This window comes from Ischnura elegans, chromosome X (genome assembly GCF_921293095.1).
Source record: "Ischnura elegans chromosome X, ioIscEleg1.1, whole genome shotgun sequence".
NCBI classification, from domain to species: domain Eukaryota; kingdom Metazoa; phylum Arthropoda; class Insecta; order Odonata; family Coenagrionidae; genus Ischnura; species Ischnura elegans.
The window spans coordinates 16,246,683-16,265,079 of NC_060259.1; the positions used below are offsets into that span (position 1 = coordinate 16,246,683).

Genomic DNA, 18,397 nt, shown 5'->3' on the forward strand with positions numbered 1-18,397 from the left:
TGTGCAAAATCAGGGAAAATGTATAATGGGGGAATGTAAAATCGAGGTTTCACTGTATAAGGTTTTCTAAGGCTAATAAAAGGGATATGTATGGTTTATAGGAAATTTGATACCCAACACCTTTGCTACTGGGAATGCATCCGTATCTTCCCAACGTTAAAATAGTCTCAAATAACGCTAATTCAATTAGTGCAAAGACCCCATGGAACGCATCCCTTGTGCTCAGCGAGCCATGGGTGTACAGGTAAAAATTATTGGCTGCATAGATAGTTAATAATTGAAGCAGTAGATCATATTAATATGGTCTGTAGCAAATATTGCATCCATGGACTTAAGCCTACAGTACGTGCATCTAATTGGGGAGCCAGGATTTTGTGCAGGAAAAAATGTATACGATTAAATTATGGATGGACGGATCCAGGATTTTTTTCAGATATGGATCGGATACATGCTTGATTTCAGGTGTTGGATCTTCAAATATTTTTGGATTCAAATGCATTTTAATAGCCTGCTATACAACAAAGTAATTATTCAAGTTCTTTCTGGTACTCTCGGAAATGAAAAAAAAAAAAAATCTGAGGCAAGGGCTGATCGAGGGCCAAGGATGGTTTTCTGAAATCTGCGACGTAGTTAATTTTGACGTAGTTATTATCCTACGATGCTGAGGTTGCCCAAATGTCAGTTTAATCTCTTGAGAAGAGTCGCACTAGGTGCCAGTCGTATTTTGCTTTTCTTATTTCCCTGAAATTCTGCTACGTATCCCCTGCAAGACCTTTTAAACAAAATGGTGCATGAGTAGGACAAGCATTGCAGTGCGACAGTCCATTTGAAGAGAGAATCGGAAATCTTTCCACTCTTATTGTTAATTTTAACTATGGTTGGTCGGATCGGATACCTCAGATCCAAATATCCACTGATATTGCCCTTCATCATATATCAATCCTGAGTCGCGGAAGACACCAGATCTGGATCCAAAATTTTTAAGTATAGCTTCAGTGAGTGCAATGCCCCATAAAGCCAATGTCCCACGGTCAAATTTGCATCAAATTTTGACACAACTGATGCGCACTGTGTCCCACAGTCAAAATTTCATTCAACTGGCTTTTGATCCTATCGTTTGGACCAAAATTGTTATTTCATCCCTGGTGTGGTCCTAATGAGCAAAAACAAGTGGCCAAGTTCCTTCCATTCCTTCCATTTTCTTTTTTCGCCTCTTTAATGTTCAAGAGACAATTGTTCAGACAATGTCGACTGCTCAAAAAGACTGAATCCTTCTCTTTCACAAGCTTCCAAATTTGTTTACATAAATATAGTCTTTCGTTTGTTTTTGGTCCGAATTTGACTGTGGGGCACCGGCTTAAGAGGGAGTAGAAAGAGTTCTGATCCTCTCTTTGCCATTGCACTGCAATGCTTGACGTACTCACGAACCGTTTTATTCAAAAGCTCTTGTAGGGGTTACACAACAGAATTTCAGCCGTGGAAAATTTTAAGGTACATAGTGTCACTCTTCCCAAGAGATTGCAAAACCATTGGGAGAATTTCAAAGCCATAGGATAATAACCATCTCAAAAGTGACTACGTTGCAAATTTAAAAAAAAGCACCTTTGGCCCTCCATCAGCCCATGCCTCTGATATTTTTTTCCTTTCTAAGACCAAACAATCCATAAATCATTATCTTCAAAGGAAAATATCAAGTTACACAAGTACAATGAAAATGTGTTTTATCCCTAACCCATCTCACCTACTGACCTTTTTCATCCTACCTGCTTCACTTCTAGAGAAAAAATGCGACGAGAGTGACTTTACTGATGGAGGATGTCTCGATAGCTTTCGGCATTAGGGTAGTTTCCTTCATCAAAGAAAATGAAAGGCATTGATTGCGATTCGTTACCCACCATTAAAGTATTCATAATATCCAAATTATTTGGTTTTAGAAATCCTACTTTAGACGAATGCTAATGGTCAATTTTGACCTCATTTGAAAAAGGCCAGATTGGCGCCCATGCAATGCCACTCCACGTGACGTCACAGGGACATAGATTCTATACGAGTAGTAAGGAGTTTTACATCGTCTGAAATTACCAATGCATACATGCGGCACAGAGCTCAGGGATACATCTCTTAATAATCACCTATTGCATTTGCCTAGGGTCGGAAAGTTTCCTTCATTCGTTAGGGTATTGATAATCTTTATTTAAGCCCAGCGCTACCTACTAGCAGGGCACTCTACCCCACCGCCGTGCTTGGCAGCAAGCAGCCTGCACCGTAGTGGTGCTCATACCCTCACACCCACGTGGCCTCACAAAGCAGCAGCCAGACGTCACACGGGCTATTCTCAGCATTCACACTTAGCCGTCGTGTTTTAGCGGGCTTAAAAATTTTCTCTTTTCATTTAGTCGAAAAAAAGAGATACCATAATTTAAAAATCTAAAAGCGTGAAATATGTACTCCAGGAGTAATAATCTTTCGACTAAGGCAATAAAAAAATAATTGAAGTCACCCTATTGGATGACAGAAAACGGAATACAAGATTCAAAAAAGAATGAGACCAAATGCATCACATTTTTAACATTATTTCGGTTTTTTAAGGTCTGATTGATACAAATACCTTAGTTACAAAAAGACTCAATACCAATACTCAACATTGTCCAAGCAGCACAATTTTTAAAGAAACAAGCGTGGCAAGCGTGGCATCAGCACTGTCCAACAAGAAGTGAACGCCAACTGCATGCATCACATGGCTCGCCCAACTTCACTTTGAAAGCTACGACGTCACAAAATAGCAAGATCTGACATATTTGTCCTTGACTCCCTCATTTGTGGCCTTGTTGCTAGAAAGACGGGAGTGCACTCCTTCCCCTTCACCCATCCTTTACGTGCCTGCCCCTTCCTCTTGCGGAGCAGTCATCTTGTTCCGCTCCCACAACTCGTCGCACATCAATGTTGTTCTAAACTTTGTTTATTGTGTTGCAGATTGCACATGCGCAATTTAACCCTTAGCGATTGCCTTAGCAGACTGCTCCCATTGTCTATTGACTATTTGAACTATTCTTCTACTCTCCCAGTCCATGTGTGCTTAGAAGTTCTTCTTTTGACAAGTAGATGTCATGCGGACATCTTTTAGACCTCTCTTTATATTTTTATTCCCCTAAATATTTTTGAAAACTTTTTTTCTTCGGTAAAAAGCTATACTTAAAAAAATTATGCAAAAATAAAAAAATATTATTATTATCTTTATGAGCCTCTGGGGAGCTGTATTTCAGCTTACTTGCGCAGTTAAAGGGTTAATATAATGATATACTCATAAAAATGTCTTTCATTGTGTAGACATGTTTTTATTGACATAAAGAGATCCAGGAGCGTGCACTGTGGCATGAAACTAGAGCAAGGAAATGAAAAATCCACCTCACCACAACCGAAGCATTTGTGGGTGAAACACCTGCATGTGATGAGAAAGTGACAAAATTCGGGGAAAACGTACATGAGGAAAATTAAAATTCAGTCAATGGTTTATCCAAAGATTGATACCTATTTTCATTTCCAAACGCAGGTGTAACAGTTTAGATCCTGAGCGTGTTTTAAAAAAATAACTTGAAAGCTTATAAAAATGATTTTTAATTGATATGAATATAAAAATGTGTGTGAAAATCTAAATAGCATTCCTTTGATTGCATATTCCCAGAAGAAACATAAGTTATTACTTCGTTGAATAGCATGCAATTGAAAATGCATTTGGATCAGACAAATATCCGAAGATACGACACCTGAAATTAAGTATCCGATTCGGATTCGGCCCTGGAAAAAAATCCTGGATCTGTCCATCCCTTGTTTAAATATTTAAAAAAATCCAAATATAAGTTGCAAAAAATTTCTTCTTGGGATAGTAGGCTAGACGTGTTTAAATAATAAAAGTTAGGGCAAATTCTGACACGGATTATGTGATAAAAATTAATTAATGATTTTTAAATAATTAAAGTGTAACAATATAAGGAATGGGCATTCAATGAATTTTTCACATACATATTATGTGCTTTACACTCAGTCTTAGCTATAAGTCATAAATTATGAAACAAACAAAGTTTTGTCCAAATCTGAGATGAAGGATGAGCTAACTTAGGTATTTCCTCGAAGAATGGCCCAAGTTAAAGAAAAACCATTTCAATACCATTGCTTTCACTGAAATGAGGCAACTTACCCATTATATAAGGATCATCGACTAAAGCGTACAGAACATCAGTAGTTTGAACCAAAGAAAGCCCATTCTGACGCAAAGGAGTTATGGAGGAATCCAAACCAATACCTAAAAGGAAAAAGAAATGGCAGATTAGCACTACCATCATTTATCCAAATGAAAATTATCTTATATAAACACAAAAACTAAAATAAAAATAAAAAATAGAACCTTAAGACAACAAAACTTGCATATACAACACGTCAGCAAAATTAAACCATCAGCACATCCACAGTACTTTTCACTGGGAAAAATGCTGATTAACCTTTGAGTTCGTGGCCCCTTCTTCCAGGGCTCGAAAATTTCCATCAACAGTATGTCCTCATCATACAGCAGGCCACATATACAGCACAAGGACTTAATTTAATTTTTACCTTTAGACCTACACTTCAGAGAAGTCATGCCCCCTGGCACATTCTTTCATATTTAAAGTACTTCATCAAAAAAGTATATTCAGTCCAAATATCTCTTTCTAGATTCACAATTACTTCATCCAAAGAAAAAAAATAGTTTCCACCGTCGTTACAATAATTTTCTGCATTCCAAGACATAATTGCTTAGGCCAAAATTCAATAGGCTTTCATAATCTGATTATATAAAACATTCAAGTTTAGATATCCTGTTCCAGCTGATTTCTTTGGCCAATTGAAAGCAAACACTTCACTATGTCTCACCTCCAGCACACTAAAGTGAGCACTGGCATACCTAACAAATTTTCAAGTCACAATTTTTAATGTAGTTCTCACATGCACAGCATCGGTGATAAAATGCACCAGTGAAAAGAAGCTGTTCCAAACAATGAGTTGGAACCATACTGAAGTACGAAGGAGGAATCAGGTTGACAGGGAAATTGAGATTCTTTAGGTAAGTGAACACTAGCAATTGCTGTAGGTACTCCAAACAGAGTGAAAATGTGAAACTAATAGGTTTAACACTTTGAGACCGAGTGTCATCTATAGATGATGTGCCGGACTCCGCCCAGATCCGAGCGTCATCTATAGATGACGATAGACTGCACTTGGTAGCCTCAGCCTCGAAAGCTCCATTCTTCATTGACCCTTTGCTTAGCGGTCTCGGATCTTCACTAACTAAGGTTTTCAGGCATCTACAGTTTGCGTCAGTACTGGTTTCAAGCTTTCCTTTGTCACCAGTGCCTTCCAAAAGTTTGTGCACTTTTTTACGAGGCAATTTTCACGTAATTGTGTTGTTAGTTTTATAAATAATTTCTCTATTTTCAATACATATTTCTCCACCAATTCATTGCTAATCATCCTTTACTTCAAAAGGAATAAATTTACCGATTATTTTACTTTAATATTATTTTTTTTGGAGCTCCGGAAACTTGGAAAGGAATTCTTTGATACAAGTGAGTTCTATTATTTTGAGTCTCAAATTTTTTTACTCTAAAAACTAAGTAAATTTTACTCTACTCATAAGCCATAATCATATATCAAATAAAAAATATATTTTTTATTGCTTATGAAGATTTTTTACTCTGATTGTTTAAAAAAAAACTAACTTTAAATCATGCAATAAAAATTCAGGATAGTTTAATTTTAGAAAGAAGTGCTCCCTCCATCATGGCAATCTTTCAGTTGCAGATGAAGCGAAGGCATCCTCAGCATGTTTCAGTAACATTTTTGAATGAAAAGATAATACACAAATATTTAATTATGTAGAGCATATTAAATTTGAACAAGATCGCCAGGATTGACATTTTCCGAAGAATGCTTATTTTGAAATACGGCCAGAAACCTATCCCGTCATGTAATAGATTCACGGGGGGCATAGACCATGGCATATTCTCCCTAAGATCATAAAACTTTAAAATGGTTCAGGAGATTAGGGATTCATGTAATGCATAAAATGCTTTTGAATTCCCATCTCCCAGAACAGAAGCCTGGCACGCAAAAACTGAGCTTGGACTCATTCAAGTTGTCTATAATAGACACCTTTGCCAAAGGCCAAACCAGAAGAAATAAGCCTTTATCACAGGGCCATTCCTTATCATCAATTTCCAAGAATTTTAAAAAGAGGAATAAGAGAATGTCCAAAAACAACGCAGACAGGGCTCAAAGATAGGGAATAAGACCCTCGTCACCACCTCCTCCACCGATTGCCCTGAAGAACCTGGCCTCAGCTTGAACCCTTGCTTCCAAGATCATCACTGTTGACACCTCTCCACTATCATCGTAAAATTGTGCAATATCATAAAAAAGATGTATTTATAATTCTAATAATTTGTGATTTAAATTGTTTACATTTTAATGATTTTAAACATGGAAAATAATTGAGAATCCAATGTTGATAAATATTGCATATTGTTTCATATTTTAATTTCGTGTAGCTAATAATTTCATAGATTCATTTTCAGAGAAATTATTATTGCAACTGAATTTTTAGTCATGATGTTGTAAATTATGAAATATATACTTATTGAAAATATCTATTATATTTACTTGTGTTGCAATATAAGTAAATAGAGAATGAATACTCTGTAAAAATGCTTGGCTAAATTTTTGCCCTTGCTACACTCGCACGAGTTATTTCTTTCTCAGTATACCCAATAACATTGAGAAACTACGTCGTGAAGTAGTGACAGCATTTCTCTACTTTTTTAGAAATTATTGTACATATTATTTAAATGTATTGCAGTATATTTTTGTTCACCGGGGTATACTTTGCCAACCATGCAATCCTGAATGGAAGAGGAAATGCCCCTTGATGGAAAGAAAGGGTGCTGGGTTTTCATGGCCTTGCACTTCCTTTACGAACAATATGATCCCTCCCTCCGAGCCCCGAAGGAGTCCGTGATGCAGTAGATTTTGGTTAATTAGGACAGGTGCACTATGCCCCAATTATGCGAACTATCCCGTACATAGTCATAAACGAATGTTTCCATGATAGAAAGATGACTAAATAATGTTTATGATAAAAAGAACAATTATTAACCCTTAGAGTGCCGGGGAGCGCCATCCTCCTATCTCTTGCGAAAAGTGCCAGGAGCGCGATGGCGCTCCTCCTGCAACTATTTTTTTATTATAAAAATTAATTCATATTACCAAAAATTCGTCAAATACTACATTAATAAGGTGAAACTACATATAATAAATATTTCCCAGAGTTTTTGAATATATACCTTTAGTTGTTTTCGAGACCTCATTTTTTTCCTAACCTACTGCGAAATCAGCAACAATGCCTCGGCACTTCAAGCATAGTACCTCGGAAATAGGTTGGCACTCAAATGGTTAAACTATTAATTTGCTTAATAAATCTGTAAGAATAGTTTACTTATTAGCATTTTTCAAGAATTCTGTTCATCTCAGTTGAAAATATTTTTTACAGCCTCTGGTGATGCTGGATGAATTTCTGTTACTATATCCTATGTAAGAAAAATTCACTGTTAATTAGTTAGAATGTGGGATTCCTAAATATTTCATTTACTTATAAACCGGTGTTTACTGTTCTAATCGTATCTCACCGTCCGAGGATTTTGTCTACAGTACTCCACTGCACTCTTGTCATCCTCGTCGCACGAACTATGTCGGCACAGCCATCCAATGACGACATTGGGCTACCTTCGTTGCCCTCTTTTTGCATAAAGAAGAGTCGTCCGCCCAAAGAACCTCCTTGAATCCTGAGTTGTCACTCTGCTACGCTCAGGTGCGATTTCATCTCCATCACTATCCTCACCTTGTTCTCCATATAATATGGTTTTAAAAATATCATCTTCATGTTTTATCACTTGGTAAAGTTTCGAGTTGAATTCACCTTTCAGGTTCCACAGGAATGTTCAAAATTGCATTCGCATGCTTGAAAGCGCAATGAAAAAAATTTGAATTGACAGGTGACATCTCACCAGCTTTCAGCCAGAAACATTATTGCCTGCCATATTCACCTTGGAACTTAATTCTTTGGCAGTGGATGATGATGCCAAAAGGTTATCTTCTACTAATTCCAGAATATTATCCTCTAATTTCCCACGGTAAAGTGTTTTCAAATTTTTAATGATCCCCATATCCATTGGTTGTACCAAGGATGCTGTATTTGGGGGCAGAAATTCCAACTGAATATTTTTTAATTCACTTGAGCAATTAGGATGTGCCGTACATGGATCAATACAAGAAGAACTATTCTTGATTTTCTAGCTAATTCCTCATCCCGACTGGTCTGCCATTGCCAAAGATGCTCACACTCATCCATGCATTTTTATTGGTGTTGCGCTCCACTTAAATTGCTTATGCAGCATCCCTTTAAGGAGGGGTGGCTTAGCACTTCTCCCAATGACTAGAAGAGTTTCTTTCTAATGGTTACCAAAAAAATTTAACAACACAAAACAGTGGTGCGATCCATTCCTTTTTTGGAGCCCGTTAGTCCTACATTACTGTAACAAAGAGATCCATTTGGTGTTGCTCGGTAATACAGTTCCGTTTCATGGTCGTTGTAAATGTCATCAGCAGAAAAATTCTGGAGTAACCTGGGCAGTTCGTTCAATTTCCACTCATCTGCACTCACAACACAACTCTATTTTTTTCTCCATCAGCCCTCTTGAATTTTATTTCCTTTCTGGTCTTCCACCACCAAGTTTCAAAGGTAGTTCCTCCGACTTTATTTTAACATTGGACCGCTGACACAAACCCCTCGTTCGCTCACAATGGAAAATCATTGATTTAAAACTTCCTCAACATCTGGATCCTTACCTTGACGTTTGCGTTTCAGGGGTGGTGCTTTCTTTACATTGTGGCTCCATTCTTTTCTCAGTTTATCCTGTTGCTGTTATAACTGAGCTATTGCCAATTTCGGCACCCCAATTATCCAGGAAATATTTTCATTATGGATCTCCAATGTATTAGAGGACCTTATTATTCAATGTTTGATTAACTGAAACTAACATTACCCACATCTTTTGTACCAGCTAATACTCCTGAGTTGTGCTTTGGTAGAGAGAGATCATGTCAATGAATGTGCTCAAATGATAGGTTCTGCTATACTTCACCCAAACAACAAATTTTGCAGTATAACAAATGAGAACTAGTAAAACCCAGTGATGAATCAGTTACCAAAGAATTATGTATTTATAATAATTAAAATAATGCAACACTCAATTAACTATAGACAAAAAACTTAGGAGCACATAATTAATACGAGGCAAAGTTGAGTCAAGGATTAGGTCAATAGGAGTTAGCTATATCTTAAAACAAATAAAGTGAATTCAGAGACTTGGATAGAAAGCAAAGATAGAACCCAGGGGGCCTATTATAGAACTCGTTAGAGCGTTACACACTGCCAGTAGTGTTTAATGACCACCCCGGTAGAAAACAACTTCTCGCACAGTTAGAGAACTCAGGGTTGTTATAGGAAGATCGTCCTTATCCACCATAACACCCCTACATAAAATTTGCAGATAATTGTACCGACCATTGAAATGAAAAATGTTCTTTGTAGAACAGTGGACCGTGAAGGTAAATGAAGTCTTGAATGCAGTGAAGAGAAGCGTAGTGGAGGGGACAGGATGTACATTAATAAACACTGCCATGTCAACATGAAGTAATGTAACTTTCAGGCAGTTAAAAATGTTAAGATGAAATGAAAAGACATCTTTTGAAATCCTTCATGAAGCAACTAGAATAAAGAAAGCAAAATTGGGTCATCTATATTTCTTAAAGGCACTTAGTATATACTAAGTGCCTTCGTGACTGATACTTAGTATATACAGACTGAAAATCATTTGTATAAAATTTGGAGCAAGTTTTATTAAGCAAGAATACTTCTGTGAGAAAAGTTTTAAGGGACAGTGAAAGATAATTTTTGAATGACAACAGACAACTGTTTGTTATACAGTGAAACTAAGAGTATTCCTGAATGAATTATTCTATGATTGCGATCACCTGACTCCCATATGACCTTCAAGTTTTTAGCAAACATCAGATTTGCTTGTGGAGCTGCTGAAGCACTAGATAGTTAAAGTATCCTCTGATTATTGTTAATTGAGGGAACTGTGCATATATTTTAGAGATGGGTCAGAAAAACCGAACAGTCAAAGTGAACTTCACTGAAAGGAAATCCAACCTGGGTAGGTTAACCCAGGACATGGATGTCTGAGATTATCCATTGTTATTTGTTGTAGCCCCCCGATGTTAAGGCCAATTTGTGGTGTTTACAGGGTGAAGAATATAAATATAAAAATGTCTCCACTTCACTTGTGTGACACATTTGTGCCAGTAGATATGCTTGCCAAGATGTATTTCAAACTGCAGCTCAAACACTAGCTTACTCCAGCAAGTACGTTGCGGTTACAACACATGGTGGTTACAAAGCAGAGCATCCAAGGTTGCCAAACCCGTATCACACACCACCAAGCCCCTCTGCTTCGTTCCCTTCCATACCACTCCATCTTGCCTCAAGTAAGCATGAAAGGCAAACACACAGACTAAAATGAACAGTTTCACTGCCAAATGCTTACTTGGCTTGGCAGTTTCACTGCCAAAGAACTTATAATGCTTTATCTGGGCATTCGTGTTCATAAAGGGGTATTGTTTGAAAAATTTGGCTCTAGTTCTCCACAATTTACTCATCTAGTAATTTTCTTCATTATTGAATTGAATTTTGAATTTTGGGGGTCTTCCAACTAGGCCGGAGAAAGTTAATGAAAGCAAGTACTCATTATTTTCGTAGTAGTGAAAGAATAGTCAATTTTATTTGATGATGCATATAACTTCATGAAAAGACATTGAGACCACTTCGCTTAACTCTACATCAGCAAACCTCAAAACCTTAAGGCTCCCGGATACCTAGACCAAAATCTACGCAGCAGACATCTGGGCAGATTTGTCTGAGGCCTCTGTTATTCTATGCGCACAATATTTGAATGCTTATTTACAAAGAAGAAACATCGATATTTAAAAAGATCGTCGTAATTTTTCATTTCTCCTTTTACACTATGCAATATTGACCACGGAAAAACACTGAAGTCTGCAAAATTGGCTGCCTGCTACGGCATGCATGATGACGGAACCCAAACTGTTTTATGTACATTTTAAACGATAATTCTTTATCTTCATATTAATCCATACCATTTTAATATACTCCCCATAGTAGCGACACTAAGTCAATCTATGCGAACCTTTGCACGCTAAATTTGTATTCTCCACGGCAGCAACATTCTCCCGTTTACATCGCCCTCAGCCACTGAGCGAGTCTCAGCATGCCAGAGAAGGGGCAGTGGGGGGGACAACGCTTGCACGGAGTCTGTTGCCTTCAGTTTGCCGGCAGCTGCCCAGTCGCCGAGTAGAATGTTATGTTATTGCTCTTTGCTGCGTGAGAGTCGCTTTTGTACGTGCGATACGTGCTTCGGAGCCGAATTTTAATCTTGTTCAACAGCACGCTCAGGGACAGGAATTGATTCACGGTAGACGCGCAGAACGCCACGTACTATTTAGCAGTAGATGAACTTATTGCTAGAATACTGCCACACCATGATGATTTTTTCCGTGAATCTTTCGTTTCACACTATGCAAGTGCAATATGCACTATGCATTCCGATGTAATTACAAAAAGACATATCAATACAACCAAGATGCATTTCCCACATAACATGCATGGAGATTTTTTGGCTATTTGAACAATTGAGACGGAAACTTAGATAAATAAGTTATAATGCAAAAGATATGGCAGCATTATCGAATTCGTAATTCCTACACTCAAGGTAATGGTCTAATTTTTCAGTGGCATGAGTGTTGTTTTTTGGAAACTTAAAAATAGATAAAATATTTTAGGACTAGTTCTGTGTCTCTCATTATTTTGAACTTAAACAGAATGTCATACCGCACACTATGTCATTGATTCAGGGATACATAATTTTCGAAAGAGGCAACAGAATGCACGAATGAGGAAAGGATTCCGCACTCGCGTCATCGCAATCTCTGCTACACCGCATATTTTGATATTTTGCTGCATAAAAATGCGATAATTCGCTTCTCATCTTCCCACTGTCCTATTCGTCTCTCATCTATCCTTAGACCCTTGGTTTTTACTACAATTTCGCTCGCAGTTTTATCATTATCAACTAAGCCTTATAAACCGAAAAAAATGGGCATTAGTTACAAATAATGTTACATTTTCACGGGTATCGAATGAAGGACTTCTGGTTAAATTAGAATGAAATCACTATGACAAATTCTTATTTCTTTTAACGGAATACAGGCATCCCCCGAGTTACGTAAGAGATGCGTTCCGGCAGACTATGCATAAGTCGAAATTTATGCATAAGTCGAAATTTACGTAAGTCGAACATTCTGCGTTACTGCTTCAGAGATTTCGATCGGCGCGGTGAAATTCTCAGCGGAGAAATGTGTGGTAAATTCTCGGTGAAGTTTCATTCAATTCACTGCGATATTCATTAATTCTACCGCGTATTCTTACGTTATTAGATACAAAATCGATAAACATTAATATAGTCTGAGAGTTGCATCTCGAGCATTGCCAATCAAAATGCGTAATATTATTCCCAGAGTTGACCGATCGCATGGATCCGGGAAATTACGGTATGTCAACGCTACATTACTAAACTTAATACTTTAATTGATTCATTATGTTACACTGCGATCTAAGGGCCCAAAGAAAGCATTGCCTACCTACCTATAGTCATTATATCATCTGCCTTTAATATATTACGTTGATCGATGAATCTGGTGGTTTCACTGTCACAGTTAATACACGTAGGAGAAGAGTCTAGGATTACGGGCAAATAACACACAAAAAAATGCCAGTTAATTACTATATTCTTAGATACATTCACACGCATATACCCTCAATCTTTCACGCACGGAAACATACTTTCATTCTCTCATATCTCAATAAAATAACATGAAAATATCATCATTTGAATATTTACTTCGCAGGAAATATCGAAGAGTATTTCCAATGCACGAAGCTAATTAAAAGTGAGCTTTTATTCAGCCAACTCCGTCATTAACGTGCAACAAAGTTAGTGGGGAAAAGCTTTCAATGACGCAATATTCATTTACAATTGCACACAATATGAGAGAACGAGAAAATGCAGCTTAATAAAATCTTCCGCCAGAAACATGTAAACAATTACGCAATAGGGTGGTTTCCTATTATTTTTTTATTGCCTAAATAGAAAGATTATTACTCCTGGAGTACGTATTTCGCGCTTTTAGATTTTTAAATGACGATATCTATTTTTCGCGATTAAATGAAAAGTGAAAATTTTCAAGCACGCAAAAACGCGACGCGTAAGTAGGAAAGTCCGTGCGACGCATTTCTGGTTCCCCCTCTCTCCTTGTGAAGTGACCTTGATCGAGGCTCTGAGCGCTGATAGGACGCAGGATGCTAGCGGATAGCTGAGTACCTTGCTGAATGGTAGCGCTTGGCTTAAAAAAGGTTTATTAATACCTTATCAAACGAAGAAAACTTTCCGACCTTAGCCAGTTTTAATAGGTGATTATTAAGACATGTTTCCCTGAGCTCTGTGCCTCATGCATGCATTGGTAACCTCAGACGATGTTTAACTCCTATCCTCTCGTGTAGAAACTAGGTCCCTGTGACGTCACGCGGAGTGGAATCGCATGGGCGCCAATCTGGCCTTTTTCAAATGAGGATAAAATTTGACCCTTGCCATTCGTCTAAACCGGTATTTCTAAAACCAAATAATTTGTGTATTATGAATACACTAATGGTGGGTAACGAATCGCAATCAATGCCTATCGTTTTCTTTGATGAAGGAAACTACCCTATTAATATCGTGTGTCAACTTTTTCTTAACTTTTTCGCGGCGTTCATTGCCAGCACTCAAAATTTCAATGCCGTTACGTGGGTACTAAACAATTCTTTTCCGCAATAAAGATTTCTGCTTGAACTTCATTTTCTTTTAATTCCACAGATGGAAATGTCCAAACTTAAGGATACAATTCTTAAATAGTTGAAAGTCTGAGTTCGGGTGTGTATGCTGTGTAACAAGCTGTACGGTATAGGAGTGAGCGCAACCACTTACATCGCTAGAACTGCAAATTTTCACATTTATTGCTGACTTGGGATTTATAAGCGATTTTTCTACAGAAATTAATGGAAACTCCTTCGAGGAATGACAAAAAAGGGTCACTTCGTTATTTTTAGCACATATAAAAATCGATAACTATTCGACATTTTTTCTACCATAGGTTGTACGAGTGAATATCTACTTCTTCGCGCTCGCATTCGAAAATTAACGTAATCATTTGAAATACGGTTATCACTTACGTAAGTACGGATTTACGTAAGTCGAGACATACGTAACTCGGGGGATGCCTGTAATCTTATATTTCCCTTGGATTGGAACTGCCCGAAGAATTTTTTTATCTGGGATAGAAGTCATTGGAATATATACTTGCACTGGACGCTTCCTCAGAGACGATAAGTTCAAATCACGCAAGTGCTAAAGCAGGGTAGTTATTATGGGCGTATCTGGAACCGCTTGTTCACATCACAGGGCCTTAGGTCGTAGGGGGCGAAAGACTGACTTGATTTTGTGTGTCAATTGATGTTGCCACTTGGTCTTCCACCTCTGGCAGCCCTTCCTTACTCTAGAATTTTATTTATACGCTCTTATTATTAATAAAACATGTACACCTTCTCGTACACGATTTGGTCGATTTACCTGGGAAGCCAATATTTGCAGTAAATACACCGCAAAAAGCATCTTTTTTAACGCTGTATTTAATTTACTCACATCTCGAACTGAAAGCTTTGGTAGAATAAGTAATCATCTCCAGAAGAGCAAAGGAACATATTTACCAAAAAAATAACTTTTTAACAATTACCTTTTTATGCGTACATAGATTATACATTCACGCCCATTCTAACATTGGCAACTATGTCCACCAACGATATACGGCCTGAAAATAGCCAAAATGATTGAGTCCGTCGTGCATCGTTACCTATTAATCAATTTATCTGTAGCATTTTATAAAAGTAAAATAGTAAAAAGAATTATAAAATTAATTTTTACGATAGATATGTTATGTTTTGTTAGTTTTTACATAAAAGACTTCTGTCAGGAATTGCTTTTGAAAAGGGATTTAAAAAATTTCTTTACAGAGTACCGCCATGCCTATTGCATTAACAGATGAAAAAATAAGATACAGTGCAACCTCGATATAACGACACCCCACGGTGCACTAATAAACACTCGCTATAGCGAATTGTCGCTTTACCGGAGGTGGAGCAAATAATAGCCAATATACCTGTTGCGAACAGATAAACAGGGACAGGAGTGGTGGGGCGAAAGATAAACATCTATCCTATAAACGTAAGCATAAATCCAGACGAAAGGCGATGTTTTTTGCATCACTAAATTTCCTTACTCAAATAACGACCAATTATTCGAACAATTTATAAGCGCCACACTGAATAAATATCATACAAAGCATATTTTCGTCAATCATTATGCCAATGCACAACCGACGAAGCCATTTTTCTACGCACTTAATTAGTTCATTTACGTGATCATTCTATTATTTTGGTATTTTCCACTGAAAATTCAAAAATTAACTGTTAAAACAGTATCGCGGTTATTAATTGCCTCAAATGTTTCCATTGATGTATGTTTATTGTTTCTGTACGTTAAGCGGCAGTGAAGTGAAATAACGCATTACATTTGTTTCTACTGGCGAATACGGTGGAAGGTTGTATAACGTTCCCGCCTTAGAAGACTTTTTCTATCAGATAATGTAATATCTTCATCATCTATGGTAAAAAGTTTGCTAAGCTTGAAAATGATGTGATTACAATTGCCGTTGTTGAAAAAAAGTTTCTTTTTGAGTGTTACGCTCGCGACGTATTTGAAATAATACACCGAGTTTACCGCGGCATTGCAAACGAGAGTTAGTTGTTCTGTGAGTTCTTCCAGCGGCCACCAGGGGATGCTCGGCTACCCGCGTGACAAAAGAGAGCGCCAGTACGACTCCGACCACTGACGCGAATAGTTTACCCTTGTAAATTCGCAACGGAGATAAATACGTCCATCCGGACAATTCACGCTGAGTATCATTGCTTCGTACATCCTACTATATTGCTAAGGCACACTACCTACCTTTAGAGGCATCATTGCAAGAAATACCTCATACTGCAAGGGTTTTGTCGGGGAGCTGTATGTAAAAAAGTTCCTTAGCCCCTTTCTCAGAAGTTACCGCAGATTTGAGTGGGCAAAACCACCCGAACAAAGCTCCTTATAACTCTTCATCGTCTGCATTCCTTGGGCGCTTTTGTTTTTTTAATTTTGCAGAGCGAATAGGAAGATAAATTAATTTCGACACTCTCATATTACTCCTTTATTTTCTCGCTTAGACGTGTTTGGTATTTTTTTGGCCATGGTGGCTGCCATCAGATGCTTTCTATTCACGCAACTCACGGACGTGCGGGTATGCTGCCGACTGCTTTCTGCCGCCCGAGGAACAAAAGAAGATGAAGCATTCGCGAATGCTAATGCCACAATATTTTCACCAAAATTAACTACTTATTTATCGAACGACAGTTTACCACATAAATTTGAGACTAAGCACTCCATTAACTTCATTTCTAACAGATCGCTAGCAATTGCAGAGGTTAAGGAGTCTTGATGAAAGTCTTCCGGCGGTGAAACCCTCGCTATGGCGAGAGCCAACACCAAAAGGGTCTCGTAAAAACGAAATTTTCAACACGCTTTTTATAGGGTCAATTGGCGGTGCATCGGCTATCTCTCGTTATATCGGGTGTGTCGCTATAGCCCGTACTCGCTTTAACGAGGTTCCACTGTATGCAAGTAAAAAGCAAAGAAGAGAAAGCATATTTTTTTCATGAAGAAAGCATTGATGTAGTGGTATTGCACCCTTGTTCAAAACTTATTTTATTGCTGGCACTGATAACTCAATATTTTTTTATACTCATAGCGGGCATCATTGTAATACATGGTAATGAACAAATTGATAATATTTATAGTGACTCCAGAGATGCTACAAATAAAGATCTAGAAGATACTCTGCAGACCAACAAAAAAAATCTGATGCAGAAATTGCCCATATAATGCTGGTAGAATTTATGCCACCTCCCATCCCACATATATATTATGGTGGCTATATGTTATGGTAGAGAGGAAAGTTAACTTCAAAAGTAGCTTCAGTATTAATTGGGAAGCTGAGTAAGACAACGGTATTAATAAATCCAGTAAGCAATATGGATTCTGGTTGTAGAGTTTGAGGCACGACCTACCAACCTGGTAGCAGTTCAAGTCTACAAGTCCGCTAACATTCATATGGAGAAAGAAGTAGACGAGGTAATAATGAGTGAAATCCCTGGTTTAAAAAAATCAAGTAATGATGGGGGATCAGTTGGGGAGGGAGGAAGGGCTACGAAATAGGAGATTTTGGATTAGGAACACGAAACGAGCGGGGAGAGAAATCAATAAAATATTACAGGAGAAACAAGTTATTCATCACAAAGGCCTGGTCCAATTATCCTAAAATGTCCACCAGGAAGACTCCAAGGGATACGGAGATACACCAGAAAGACCACATAATAGTAAAACAGATGTTTAAGAATGACAAAAAATCTAGCACATTTTCCCGAATGTGAACGAAACGAAACTTAATATTCAAAAGACGTGTGAAAAAATAAAGGTGAGGAAATAGATCGTTGAAACTTTAATGGGAATATCAGGAGAGATTACTAGAAACTTCTGGAGATTCGTATGGCAAAGAAAACTCGTATAACGAAGGAAAGTAAAAAAGAAATGGCGGTGATGAGGAAGTGGAAGAATGTAGACACGGAACAGGGAAAATTCTAAGTAAAATTAATCATCTATTACGGTGAGAAACCAAGAAGGGATCAGAAAGAATTGGTGGACAACAAGGAGAGACACTGCGAGGAAATGGAAAAGATTCAGAAGTAACGAGAGGTAGATGAGTGGTACGTCAAGGTGAAGTCGCTATCTGGCACCAAAAGAGGACAAGCCATGTCAAAAATTAATGCTAAAAATGGAGGGATGCTAACTGAGCAAATCGAGGTTCAGAGTAGATGGATGGAGAAAGAGGAGGATCTGCATGACAGCGGAAACAGGCAGGAAAGATTTAACATGTAGAAGGGGCAGTGGTGTAGCATAATCTTGAGCCAAGGAAGAGGCCGCTTCTAAGA

The 18,397-nt window shown here is 37.8% G+C and overlaps 1 protein-coding gene across 1 annotated transcript in view; it reads right to left on the reverse strand.

Moving 5' to 3' along the window:
- Window positions 1–18,397, reverse strand: part of LOC124170507 (inactive selenide, water dikinase-like protein) — a 51,920-nt gene that overhangs the window by 26,002 nt on the left and 7,521 nt on the right. Inside the window, exon 2 of the mRNA XM_046549277.1 lies at window positions 4,196–4,300. Coding sequence (XP_046405233.1) covers window positions 4,196–4,300 — 105 coding nt within the window. The remainder of the gene's footprint in view (window positions 1–4,195; window positions 4,301–18,397) is intronic.